This window comes from Corythoichthys intestinalis, chromosome 19 (assembly GCF_030265065.1).
Source record: "Corythoichthys intestinalis isolate RoL2023-P3 chromosome 19, ASM3026506v1, whole genome shotgun sequence".
Taxonomy (NCBI): Eukaryota; Metazoa; Chordata; class Actinopteri; order Syngnathiformes; family Syngnathidae; genus Corythoichthys; species Corythoichthys intestinalis.
In genome coordinates this window covers 39,832,668-39,846,732 of record NC_080413.1, presented here as the reverse complement: position 1 = coordinate 39,846,732, position 14,065 = coordinate 39,832,668, and the positions used below count along the sequence as shown (strand labels likewise).

At 39.3% G+C, this 14,065-nt stretch overlaps 1 protein-coding gene across 3 annotated transcripts in view; it reads left to right on the top strand.

Annotated features, from left to right (window-relative positions):
- The window catches only part of dse (dermatan sulfate epimerase), a 40,594-nt gene that overhangs the window by 10,713 nt on the left and 15,816 nt on the right, over nt 1-14,065 (top strand). For 2 of the 3 annotated variants that reach the window (XM_057822107.1, XM_057822106.1), the window contains exons 2-3: nt 2,449-2,905; nt 12,361-12,614. In XM_057822107.1, coding sequence (XP_057678090.1) covers nt 2,493-2,905; nt 12,361-12,614 — 667 coding nt within the window. In that variant the 5' untranslated portion in view covers nt 2,449-2,492. Of the gene's footprint in view, nt 1-2,448; nt 2,906-12,360; nt 12,615-14,065 lie in introns of those variants that run through there. The other variant, XM_057822109.1, reaches the window with a different exon arrangement.

The following is a 14,065-nucleotide window of genomic DNA, read 5'->3' as shown; positions in this document are numbered from 1 at the left end:
ATTTTCTGTTATGCCCACCCGAAGACCACTATAAATGGGTTGATAAAATTATTATTATGAGTACACCTATGCATAACATTGTGTCTGTTTTAATATTAAAGGCGAAAAAAGTAATATAGATCAAGTTACAATGAAGTATAACTTTATGAACATTGTTTTGTTTGTAACAAAAAAGACTTTAAGTGCATCAATATGCCTGAATTAAAAAAAAAAAAAATCACATCCAAACTAAAAATGCATTCAAGGTACATTTTATGACCATTTAAACTGAATAATAAATTGTAGTAAAAGCAACAAATAATAATGAATTCAAATTGATTCGCAACATTAACACATGATGACAACAGAGCTTGCTGGTTTACAGATGTAACACTGACAAAGCGAGACGATTGTTGGCAATATTCGGCACGTTTTCGCTGAAAAAAAATCAAGTGGCTTATCAATGTGATTGGGGTCTCAAACATTTTTAGACACAACAAACAGACTGGTCTTTACTCATCTCCCGCTGTATTAAAAGTCAAAAGCCAAACGCTACATTTTTTTTTTCATATTTCCTCATCTTAGCTCTTCATGTCTCCAATGCTCTTTGCTGTGTGCTCTTGTTTGGTTCCAAAATACTGCGCACACTCTGAAAATGAGAGCGCCACTGCCACCCACTGAGTGGATGTGCAATTACACTTTATTTGCGAATGTCAAAAATGTATGTTACCCGAGGTAACATGTTCTGGCGCCCAACTAATAGAGAAGTGCTGGAAGAGGCCAAAGTAGCATCGTAAGAGTAGCGTTTCTTGTTCACAACTTCTACTCAAGTAAAAGTAAAAAGTATGGCCTGGTAAAGCTACTCTTGGAAGTACAATTTTCTCAAAAAGCTACTCAAGTAAAGGTAAAGGAGTAATTGTAGGGCATGAATACTGACCTCTGCCCACATGTACTGTTCATTTCCATGGAATCTCCTGAGTAAATAAATAAATAAGACACATATTTTCATTTATTTGCTGATGTACTGGTGTAACTAATGTGGTTGCAAAACAAAGAAACATACCATATTTTTCGGACTATGATAAGTCACACCTAAGTATAAGTCCCAACAGCCATAAAATGCCCAAGGAAGAGGAAAAAAACATATACAAGTCGCACCTAAGCATAAGTCGCATTTTGGGGGGAAATTTACTTGATAAAATCCAACAAAGAGAACAGATATGTCATCTTACAAGGCAATTTAATATCAAAATACAATAGAGAACAACATGCTGAATAATATGATGTTACATGATGCATGAACAATGAAATGCGAATATACTGTCCACACCAGGACGCTACGGCTCGGTCCTGGCTATACAGCGAGCTAAACTCCCAAATGACGATGCCGGACGTCTGTATAGTTTGCTGAATCAATTTCGTCCTCGATACCACACAGGTTTGCATCAACATAAATAAATGATAATTATGTGCTATTACAGCAGTGACACAAACAGTTAGCATGCGTTCGCTAGCATTAGCACATCGTTCAAACAACCACACAACTGGCTCTAAGTGTCCGATCGTGGGTGGAAAACACACAACAACAGAAAAGATGATAACACACAGGCGTTGCCGCTGTAGAGATATTTTACAAGCATAAACAATGAACGTTGGTTCGCAGCCGTGTCTCTCTCTCTCGACCACTCGCTCAGAGAAGCTGCGTAGCTGTCCGTCTTCTTCTGGCGTGTGAGCACTCTTCTTCGCGTAAACAAGTGCGAGTGCATCCCCACTTGGGCGTGAAAGCGCAAAAAAACTAAAAGCATGCATTTCAATATAAAAAAGTCAATAAAACAATTGAACACACATTGCCAAAGGCGGGACACAAACGTGGCAATCGCTATTAAGAGTTATTCACATAACTATAGCATAAACAACATGCTAACAAGTTTACCTTGTTAGCTTGTAAGCTCCTGACTTATAAGTCACACCCAGCCAAACTATGAAAAAAACTGCGACTTATCGTCCAAAAAATACGGTACATATAAATGTAAGGAAAGTGTTTTTCAGTTTTCTGGTTTATTGGCCGGTCATTGCCTAGAGCTCTGCTAAGCTCATGGAATTCACTCACTTGAAAACAGAAGGCTGACTAATCAAGTATAAAGCACAGCAGTTTTGTTTTAAGACCGTTTCAGCTGAGCGGTGTAATATTACTTCAGGAACGGACCAATTACGGCCTCTGGGCCCGCTTGTCTGGTCAAATACGTGGATGCGCCTGCTTAGTTTTATTTGAAGCATTTTATAAATCTGCAACGTAGAAAACAAAATCCAAAGTTGGCCGTTTCATGCCATTATCAAAGCTAGAAGAGCAAAATGTGTTAAATAAAGGAAAATTTCTGTTGGAGAGTCTCAACAATCAACAGCTGTATCTGATTATTTTAAGAATGCGGGGCTTTGCGCTGACTTCTTCCAATCCTTTTCCTCTCTCAGCTGAACTCCTTTGGCAATGTCGCGGCCCTCTCTCTGATGAGACGATGAGAACCCACACCCGTGGGGCTCCTACAGTTTTCCTCTTAAATCTGCTGTTGCTCCTGCTGCCTCCAACTGCAGCGGACTGGAGTGGAGGAATCCCCTTCATGGGAGGCAACTACAATGGCCACCCGATGCTGTATTTCGATCGGGCAGAAGTGGTAGACCTTCAGCTAGCGGCGGGAAACACTCATAGGGAAATGGCGAGACGGATTCGCGAGGCCGGGGAAACCATGCTGGAACACCCGGAAGAGTACCTGCCTCCCTGGAGCCCTGAAGAGTTCAGCGCCCGATGGAACGAGGTTTACGGAAACAACCTGGGTGTGCTGTCCATGTTCTGTTTGCTGTATCCACACAGAGCTGGAGCACTGGATCTGGCCAAGGACTACATGGAGAGGATGGCAGCTCAACCTAGTTGGTACATTTTCATCATCTTTAATCATATCGTTTTTTTTTTTTTTTTGATTTAATTTAGAAGGGGCGGATGAACTTCGTCTAGTGCCATCAATGGCAACGTCCTCCCGGTTTGGGGGGCATTTCCAGGTCACTTCCCATTAAATTCTGAGTCACTTCTTATCCATTTGCGGATATTCCTGGGTCATTTACTGTTCAGTAACTCAAAATAAACAGGAAGGGACCAGAAATGCCCCCAAAATCAACAGGAAGCGACTGAAAATCAACAGGAAATTACCTGAATTGCTTTTTGGTTGCATGGCAGAAGGATGGAAAGAGCTTGCTTTTGTGTTTATTAGTTTAGTAGAATATCGCAGAATGATTTCCTGACCCCGATAATTGTACAATCGCTATTTTGTGAGCCTTGTATTGCAAATTGTATCATGTTGTAAGTCACACAGAGTTTATAATAGAATAATCGGACGGTTAATTGAACGATCAATCACATAAATGTTTTTTTTTAATTACCTTCACAATTTTACTTACCTAAGTTGTTTTAGGCATGTTGTAAGTAACAATATAGAATAAATGTGTGACTATTTCCTTCAAAAATAATATTTTATTGCAGCTTCCTGACTTAACAGCCGAGTTCAAGCTAGGCACTAATGCTAATGTGATGTAATTACTGCATGAATTCTGATTAGGGAGACTTGACAGTTCAGACTGCCGCCACATTCTGGAAGAATGTGGCCCAGATCGGATTTAAACCACATACGGATGTGACCCAGATCGGATTTGAAACGGTCCACTTCTATGCGACTCGTTACATTCAGACCGTCAAGTTAATGCCTCACTGGAGTTGGAAAAACACAAAAAAATCGGTTTCATCCATTAAGACATGCAGTCTGAACCTAGCCTAAATCTGTTAAGCTTATTTTCAGCTAGCTAGTTTCCTATTTCAAGAAATCTGAGTAGATTTTGCTGAAGCACTGGCAGATAATTTCACTTATTTCGTTGTTGTGATTTTTAAATAGTCTTTGACAAGATTCAATCATTTAATTAATGTGGGAAAAAAACGTGATAGGGGGACTTTAATGCACAAAACTTTTCCCGTGAACCCAGATGTGACTGGGTAATAAAAATTCATCATTATTCATTATTTGTTGCTTTGTTTAAATTCCGAGCATTCTTTCCTTATTCTCACCACTGTCTTTGGTTGCCAGTTTCCTAGAGGACATGGTTAATGTTCACTTGTAAGCACACAAGATTCAAATGCACTTCAATACATAATTAGACAAAAAGTAAAAGCAAGAGGTGGGGGTTCTGTTTCAATTCCGAGCATTCTTTTCTTATTCTCACTACTTTCTTTGGTCGCCAGTTTCCTGGGGGACATGGTTAATATTCACTTGTCAGCACAAACGATTCAAATGCACTTCAATACAAAATTAGACAACAAGTATAAGCAAGAGGTGGTGGTTTCTGTTTAAATTCCGAGCATTCTTTTCTTATTCCCACCACTGTCTTTGGTCGCCAGTTTCCTGGGGGACATGGTTAATGTTCACTTGTAAGCACAAACGATTCAAATGCACTTCAATACAAAGTTAAACAACAAGTATAAGCAAGAGGTGGGGGTTCTGTTGATGAGAGATGCTCGTATACCCTCTAGCAAGACACCAAGAGTCTTGGGGAGACAAAACAAGAGAGAGCTCGGATGCCACATGGCGGAATGTGGAGGCACTCCGACACGGCAAGTGAGAGAAAGGCTTTTCTGGGGCTCGTATACTGAAAAATTGCTCGCATAATGAGACTTATTTTCTAATGTGATGATGCTTGTATTGTGAAAAACCCGTAAACGGAAGTTCTCGTATCATTAGGGACCACTGTATATAGTAAAAGAAAAAAAAGTCATTCATATGTTATTATAGGGTTTAGGAAAGTAATTGAATGAGGGAAGAAAGTATTTGAATACCTGCTGGATTCAGTGTACGATTTTCAAAAGCGCATATGATGGAAGGACCTGGAAGAGGTGGTGACCAGGATTTGTCTGGTCCAATGAAAATTTTCCTGCCATGAATTATGTAGCTTGTATTCCTCATGAGTGGCCAGGGGGCAAGCAATGGTATTCATGACAGTCCTAAAGACCCATTGCAGTCACATTTTTTGACTCTGACGAAGACTGTGATGATGACTGAGATAAAGACAGGACTGATTTACTGACTGCTGCTATGCTGACAGCTAGACGTGGTTGCAGTTCCTACTGATGAATTTTTGTACACCAGCAGTGGTGGAATGTAACAAAGTAAAAGTGCTTTGTGACTGTACACTTGTACTTTACTTGAGTGCAAATATGAAGTGATACTTTTTACTTTTAATTCACTACATTTTCCAGCACGTATCTGTACTTTTTACACCACTACTTTTCCAATTGTCACCTGCGTTACTTTTGTTTGTTTTTTTCTCCTTGATAGTTTCGTTTTCATGCCTCTAGCGCAATCGATAATCCCCATGCAACTATAGTGCAATTAAGCACTAGAGGCAGCAAGACAAGTACAAGCAAGATTAGGCAGGTGAACAAGATATTGACCAAGAAAACAATCCGGCATTAAGTTAAATTTTGAGCTTTTCAATTTTATTGCTTGGTTTTTTTTCATTTATGCAACATTTTAATGTAACTGAGCAGTCAATGAATGTTCTGGTTCATTTTTTGAATATTGACTCAGATCTCTGTATGTATGTATGTATGCATTTATGTGTGTATGTATGTATGTACAGTCTGTATATATATACACTGGTATATATATATACACTAGTACATATATATATACAGTATATATACTAAGGATATCAACAATAATCGATGCGGCGATGCATCCCGATGCGGGGCATGGACGATTCGATTCGATGCGGGGAACAAGCTGAATCGATTCAGCACATTTTAAAATATATAAGTACGTTCAAAAATCTTCCCTGCGCAATTCCGGTGATACAACGGATTTGGTTTCCCCATTCGTATTATTATTCTCATGTTTCATTTTTTACACACCGCATAACTCTGGTCAAGTTTCCCACCAACCTTGTAGAAGCCAAAATGTCTCCAGATGTCTGCTTTCAATGTGTTAGGTGCATCAATAATCTTTCTCGCTCCCTCTTTCTCCGCTTCAGACATTGTTATATTACGTCGTATCGCTCTGCTCTCTCGATTAGAGCTTAGTTCGGGCCTAAAAAATCCAGCCCGACCCGACCTGGCCCGCGTGTATTAAAGGCCGAGAGCCCGAAATTTTACGTTTTATTTGTAGGCTCGAGCCCGAAAACCCCCCGAAAATGTACGTTTCATTTGCAGGCCCGAGCCCGTTTTATTTGTGAGGACTCAGCAGGAGGAGCAAATGCGGGGGATGCAACGCGTGGTTGCGTTTTGTGTGATCACAATTGTGACGATGCCTATGTGCATAATGATAAATTAAAACCTGTCTTTTGTAACAAATTCTCCCAGATAAACAAGACTGTAGGATGCATATTCAATAAACATTTATATCATTTATATTTGTGTCTGTTCTATCAGGTGGATAGTTCATGCTCATTTACTTGGCAAAATGCAGCAACAGAGATTTATTTTAATTTCTTCGAGTTGGCAGAAAAAAACGCAAGTTTTCTTAATGTTTAAAAAGTCTACATATTTTTATGATCATTATAAATGCACGTACACAACGAAATAACGCTGGAAATGTATGTTAAATATATTTCTGTTTGGGATATGCATGGATACGCCTCTCTGACAAGGAGAGGAACAGCTGCATCAAGGCCTGCCCAGCCTATACGCAAACTATGCAGCTGCTTAGGGCCCCTGACCCCTAACCCTGACCAGTAAGAGCCCCCAATCTGGCAACCTCATTTTATACGTTGTTAATAGAGCATCGTGAATAATGTGTCGCGCATTGCCGTTTATCGGTGCAAACATCCGTTTTCTTGTCATTACAATCTGGCAACCTGGGGAGTGACGTTGAACTTGCTTTGCAATGATTGTTGCTCAAACTTGATTGGAAAATAGATGCACGAATATGTCGAAGAGAATTTATCCTTCTGGAGCAGAGAAACGAAAAATCTGATTAATATACCAAATATGGACGTATGGGTTGGATTGCATGTATGGGTTTCACAGTACACTGTGACAAAAAATATGGGCCCCTTGACAAAAAATATGGCCCCCTTGGCATTATTTTGCTTAGGGCCCCCAAATGGCCCTGAGCTGCATATACAAAAAATGAACTAAAAAACTTTTAAATAACATTCTTTATTTTAATGACTCGCATCAGAACACACAAAAGAACAAGCTGCCTTAAGGAGCACTGAAACAAAATAAATAATAACATTTTAAGGAACACCATGCACGAACTCCACGATGTCCTGCTTAGCACGAAGAGGTGCAGCCTTCGAACCAAATGATAATAACAATGTGTGACTAATATCATCTTTTAGGCCAGTACAGTTTTTAAAATGCCTGCTCAGCGTGAAGGTGCCAGTGTTTCTGCTCTCGTACGAGAGCAAGGCGCGCGCCAAATTTGTTGCATTCGGCAAGGCCGACACAATTTTCTGTATGCGTCTTCCACTATCAATTTAAATCCTTTCCACACACCACTCGTGGATTCTTGCCTCTTCAATCCCCCCGTCTTTAGTTTGCTTTTCGCCTCTTGGTGCTCTATATCGAAATTCGAAAAGGAAATACCAGGATGCAGAGTTGCAGACTCGCGGAGAGCACTAGAGTGCGAGGGGAAGATTAAAAGGAGGGCGGAGCCACGGCGTTCATGTGCGCAACCTATGCACTGGCTCAACTGCGGCTCATGTTTGGGATTACCAAAGCGCCTTTTCTGTTTTTTTCAATTTATTTATTTTGTAACAAATATTCCTTAGTTTAACATCCATACATCGTTTTAGTTTACAAATATATATTTATTTTAAAAAAGTTAGCGAGAGAGAAGTCAGACCCGAACCGACCCGCACGTAAATGATTGACATTGTGCGATAAAGATGCTGCTGCACTACAATATTTTCTTTGTCGTTTTCTTTAATATTTACTTGAATATTTTTATTGGAGGGTCGTTCTGACTAAAATACAGTGACTGTTATTACTGATTTTGCACAGGAGTTCAGATGTTGCACTTATGTGTGAAAGGCTGCTACTGTGTGTAAAAAAAAGAGAAAGCCCTGGTCTCATTCAAAGCACCAATTAAATGCTGTGATGTTGTTTTTTTTTTTTAATATATACTGTATATCTGAAAGTATTTTCATTTGACTTCAACCAGGAGTGACACAAGAGCCAATAAAAAATTATTTAATGTCTGACCGCTTGTGTTGCCTCATGATTCACGAAAAATATGCTTTGCTTTAGAATTTTAATGCATCTCAGGCTTTAATGCATCGCGATGCATTGCCGAATCGAACCGAATCGAATCGTGACCTTCTGAATCGAATCGAATCGTGGCCCTCCGAATCGTAATCGAATCGAATCGTGGGGGCAGTACCGATGCACACCTCTAATATATACTAGTCTTTCTAAAAAATTAGCATAATGTGATAAAGTTCATTATTTTCTGTAATGTACTAATGTACTGAAACATTAGACTTTCATATATTTTAGATTCATTACACACCACTGAAGTACTTCAAGCCTTTTATTGTTTTAATATTGATGATTTTGGCAATAAAGTCAAGAAAAACCAAAAATCCCCATCTCAAAAAATTAACATATTTCATCCGACCAATACAAAAAAAGTGTTTTTTAATACAAAAAAAGTCAACCTTCAATTAATTATATCAGCTCTGCATTCAATACTTGGTCAGGAATCCTTTTGCAGAAATGACTGCTTCAATGCGGCATGGCATGGAGGCAATCAGCCTGTAGCACTGGTGAGGTGTTATGGAGGCCCAGGATGCTTCGATAGCGGCCTTAAGCTCATCCACAGTGCTGGGTCTGGTGTCTCTCAACTTCCTCTTCACAATAACCCACAGATTCTCTATGGGGTTCAGGTCAGGAGAGTTGGCAGGCCAAGTGAGCACTGTAATGCCATGGTCAGTAAACCATGTGGTTTTGGCACTGTGAGCAGGTGCCAGGTCGTGCTGAAAAATGAAATCTTCATCTCCATAAAGCTTTTCAGCAAATGGAAGCATGAAGTGCTCCAAGATCTCCTGATAGCTAGCTGCATTGACCCTGCCCTTGATAAAACACAGTAGACCAACACCTGGCACCCCAGACCATCACTGACATTGGTACTTGAGACTGGACTTCAGGCATTTTGGCATTTCATTCTCCCCAGTCCTCCTCCAAACTCCGTCACCATGATTTCCCAATGACATGCAAAATTTGCTTTCATCTGAAAAAAGTACTTTGGACCATTGAGCAACAGTCCAGTGCTGCTTCTCTGTTGCCCAGGGTCAGGTGCTTCTGCCATTTCCAGCACACGCCTGTGCATGGTGGCTCTGGATGTTTCTACCCAAGACTCAGTCCACTGTTTCTGATTGTCCCCCAAGGTCTGGAATCGGCCCTTCTCCACAATCTTTCTCAGGGTGCAGTCCACTCTTCTGATTGTGCTTCGTTTTCTGCCACACTTTTTCCTTGCCACAGAGGTGCCTTGATACAGCACTCTGGGAACAGCCTATTCGCTCAGAAATTTCTTTCAGTGTCTTAGCCTCTTGCTTGAGGGTGTCAATGATGGCTTTCTGGACAGCAGTCAGGTCGGCAGTCTTGCCCATGATTGCGCTTTGAGTAATGAACCAGGCTGGGAGTTTTTCAAAGACTCAGGAATCTTTCGCAGGGGTTTTGAGTTAATTCGTCGATTCAGATGATTAGGTTAGTAGCTTCTTAAGAGTACCTTTTCATGATATGCTAATTTTTGAGATAGGGGTTTTTGTTTTTTCTTGACTTTTTGACGTTTATCAGTACATTACAGACAGGGCCGGCGCTAGCTATTTTGGTGCCCTAGGCATAAATGCTTTGTGGTGCCCGATGTGTGCTGTTCCAGCTATTGAGTCTGGTGTACCAGGCAAAGAGGGTCGCACAGGAGATTCTTTTTGTGTGTAAATAATGAGCCTATGTTACTTGTATTTGTATTACTTGCGTTTATCCGTTACAAGTTTTATTTTAAATACTATATATTGTTGTTATTATTACAATTACTATTTTTTAGGATTTTTTACAAACTTGATTTTTTTTTTTTGTGCCCCTTCAGGCAGAGTTGGTGCCCTACGCGCAGTGCGTGTTATGCGTATGCGGAGCGCCGTGTTTGATTACAGAAAATAATGAACTTTATCACAATATTCTAATTTTTTGAGAAGGACTAGTATATGATGGAAATCACTCAGGTGACTTGAGGATATGCATGCAAATGTCAATTTTCTGGGGGGAAGAAAAATTTTGAACTCGAGGGCATTTAATTTTTTTTTTTTTTTTTTTTAAACAGCAAAACCCTATCTGGAGGTGAGAGCACGCGAGAGCAGAATTACAGACGCCATGACTTTAACAAGATATTATCGCGTACTTACCTTGTTTCGATCCAAAAACTCCCATGTAGCATGTATCACTGAGTGTCAAGACACAGCTGTGAATTGCCAAAGCTGGATGTTTAAGGGGTTATATGGGTGAAACATGGTACTATAACAAGGGTCACGATGCAGAAATCGCAGACATCAAGGAGTGGTCGAGATTTTCTTTTTCAAATATTTACCCTCTTAAACCTTTTTTTTTTTCTTTGTTTGGATCGATTATTTATCACCTAATAAATTGGGTAAAATGAGACAGTAATGGAAAAAAATACAATTAAGCGATAGTTATGAGGTAGATATATGTGAGGTTTTTTACAGACACCAATTTTTTCATTGTGACGTAATTTATTTAAAATTAATAATTTTTCTAATTTGTGAATGTCTTTTTTTTAACTAAATATTAGACATCGATTAATGATTCTAAGCTAAAAATGATAGAAATTCCGAATAATAAATACGATTACGTACTTACCTTCTTTTTATGGCTAGGTTGAAATAAAAGCCATTGCGCGACGTCTGTAAACGGGGTGTCCAGGGTAAAAGGGACAAATTAAAAATACTTCGGGGGCTTAATGCGCCATGAATCTGCTATGGTAGCATATAGACTAATTGTTCTTTCTAACACTACATTTCTTTTGGCTTAAAATACAACAGTTTATTTTATAGAGGGTTGCAAGACCAAAAACTGCTTTTTCAGTCTCGTCTGTGTTTTCCGCCATTAAACATATATATAAGTATCTGAACCTTTTCAAAATCTGAACTTTTTCAAAATCTTTGTCAAAATCAGACAGATGCAAAAACAGTGTCTGCTTTAACTAAAACCACTCAAACATTTATAGGTTTTCATATTTTAATGAGGATAGCATGCAAACAATGACAGAAGGGGCCAAAATAAGTAAGTGAACCCTCTGCCTAAGGAGACTTAAAGAGCAATTGAAACAAATTTTTACCAAACAATTTAAGTGAGATGTGTGCCCAATCACTGATGTGTGGTTTAAAGCTAAAGTTTAAACAGTCTGAGAAGTTGTCTACAAATGGCACTGTTGCTTCTCTACCAAAGAGTGGCCGTCCACCAAAGATGATGCCTAGAGTTCAGTGCAGAATACTCAGAGAGGTAAAAAAGAACCCTAGAGTGTCTGCTAAACACTTAGAGAAATCACTGGCACAGTCCAATATCTCTGTGCACACATCAACTTTATGTAAGACTATGTTCATGGGAGGACTCCACGGAGGAAGCCACTGCTGGCTATAAAAAGCATTTTTGCTCGTTGTTGTTCTTCGCAAAAAGGCACTTGGACACTCCACAGAAGTTTTACCAAAATAATTTGTGGACTGATGAAACCAAAGTTGAATTGTTTGGGAGTATCACACAATGTCATGTGTGGAGGAAAAATGGAAAGAAAAAATTTAAGTTTGATGGTTCACTTACTTATTTCCCCCCTTCTGTCATTGATAGCATACTATCCTCATTAAAATATGAAAAGCTATAAATATTTGTGCGGTTTTAGCTAAAGCAGACAGTTTTTTTTATCTGTGTGATTTTGACAAAGATCAGAGCACATTTGATGGTGATTTTATGCAGAAATGTGAGAAATTCCAAAAAGGTTCAGATACTTTTCCATACCACTGTAATATATATGTTGGTACATTAAATTTTTGAATCTGGAGAAAATAATTTTACTTATTACATGTACATTTCAAAGCAAATACTTTTGTACTTTTACTTGAGTATTTTTTTCCTTAGCTACTTGTACTTTTGCTTAAGTAATTTTTCTGCACCTGTATCTGTATTTTTACTTAACGAAAACAAAAAGAGTAGTTGACTTTCAGTTAACTTTGCTTGATTACATGGCAAAAGTGCCGCTGTAACACCGTAACTCAAAAAGATCTCGGGTTAATTCCCCTTGAACAATTCTACTAATCAAAACTTTTTATTTTGTCCTGCAGGTTGGTAAAAGATGCCCCCTGGGATGAAGTTCCCGTGGCACACTCTTTAGTTGGGTTTGCCACTGCGTATGACTTCCTGTTTGAGTACTTGAACAAGGACCAACAGGAGAGATTTCTTCAGGTGATCGGCAAGACATCTCATCTCATGTATGAGAAATCCTACAGCCGTGGCTGGGGATTTCAATACTTGCACAACCATCAGCCAACTAACTGTGTGGCTTTGCTCACAGGAAGCCTTGTTTATATGACTCAAGGTCAGTAAGAATGAGTTTTTTTTAGCACAAAATGATAGAGGACCAAACCTTCCCAAATTAAAAATAAATTAATAAATTAAAAAAAAAAACACGCACAAAAAAAACTAAAAATAAATATGGAAATAAGTACATAAATGAAAATAAAAATAAAAATAATAATAATGTAGAAATAAAAAATAAGGTTCAACAATTAAAAATAAATACAAAAATAAATGTGAAAATACAGTAATAAATAAAAAATTTGAATTAAATGTCAATCAGTCAACAAAAGTGGTTGGCACTCGTATTTCCATTTTTCATTGTCAGCATGAATATGCAGAAGGTAATGTTATTGAATTTAGGGGGCGGTCCAAAGTGTGTTGAACTAATGACCTATTGGTTGGTCGACATGCAAGTGCAGCGATCCACTTGGTAGTGCCTGCCTGTACATGGCCAAGTGACAAGTACAGAAAGGGTAACAAGCTAGTCATCGCAAAAGCCAAAGAGTAGCCAACAATAGCCATGTTTACATGCTGACTTTTATTCATACCGATTCAAATCATTCCGAATGGAAATTTCACATCAGCTGTTTACATGTCACTTCATCTAATCCGATGCAGCGTTTACATGTGACTGCCTTTATTCCGAAAGGACGTTTGACAACTGCCGTCTGACATGCGCAGATTAATCAAAACAAAGCGTTACGTTGCAAAACATGGAGATCGATCGTCAGATCAGCTGCTGTTTTAACTTTTCGAGTGGAAACAAAACTTCAGAATGATACGCCGTTCATTTAAAAAGTTGTGTGGGTGCGCTGTGCGTGTGCTTGGAAGCCATGTTGCAAGTGACGTTACTTACGTCACCGAGTGACGTCACCACGGCAGTACGGAGCATGCGCAGAAAGAACGCAACCGGACACCATTCCGCTTCCCTGTTTACATGATATAATTTTACTTCTAATCGGTTTGGGAAAAGGAATATTCCACCCCTGTGAATCGGAATCAAATTCCATTCGGTTTGGGCCTGTTCATTCTGAATGAGGTGTTTACATGGAACACATTTATTCGGTTTGAACAAATATTCCGATTGTAATTGGAATATTTGGCTCCATGTAAACGTGGCAAGTGTTGTTAATAATGGTGTTTGAGTATAACGGCGTTTTTTTTTTTTTCCTTTTCCATCTTTGCAACACGGTTTCCGTTACTGAAGATGTGAAGGGGCACGTTACTACAATTTGGTTGAATGAAAAGTGCGTTGTCTGATTTTGTCGCAGCTTCCTGGGAGAGAGCAGAGTGGAAGGGAGGAGGAGGTAAGTGGGAGGGGTCATGCTGGTGCAAACGTGATGATGATTGGGTAGGTGGCTCAGAGCGTTAGCATAGCATTCGCGTTCTCGCTGGTGTTAGCATGGTGAGCGTTATCTTAAACTCTTGGGCAACTTTTTTTTTTACATACAGTTCGTGCCATGGCATCCA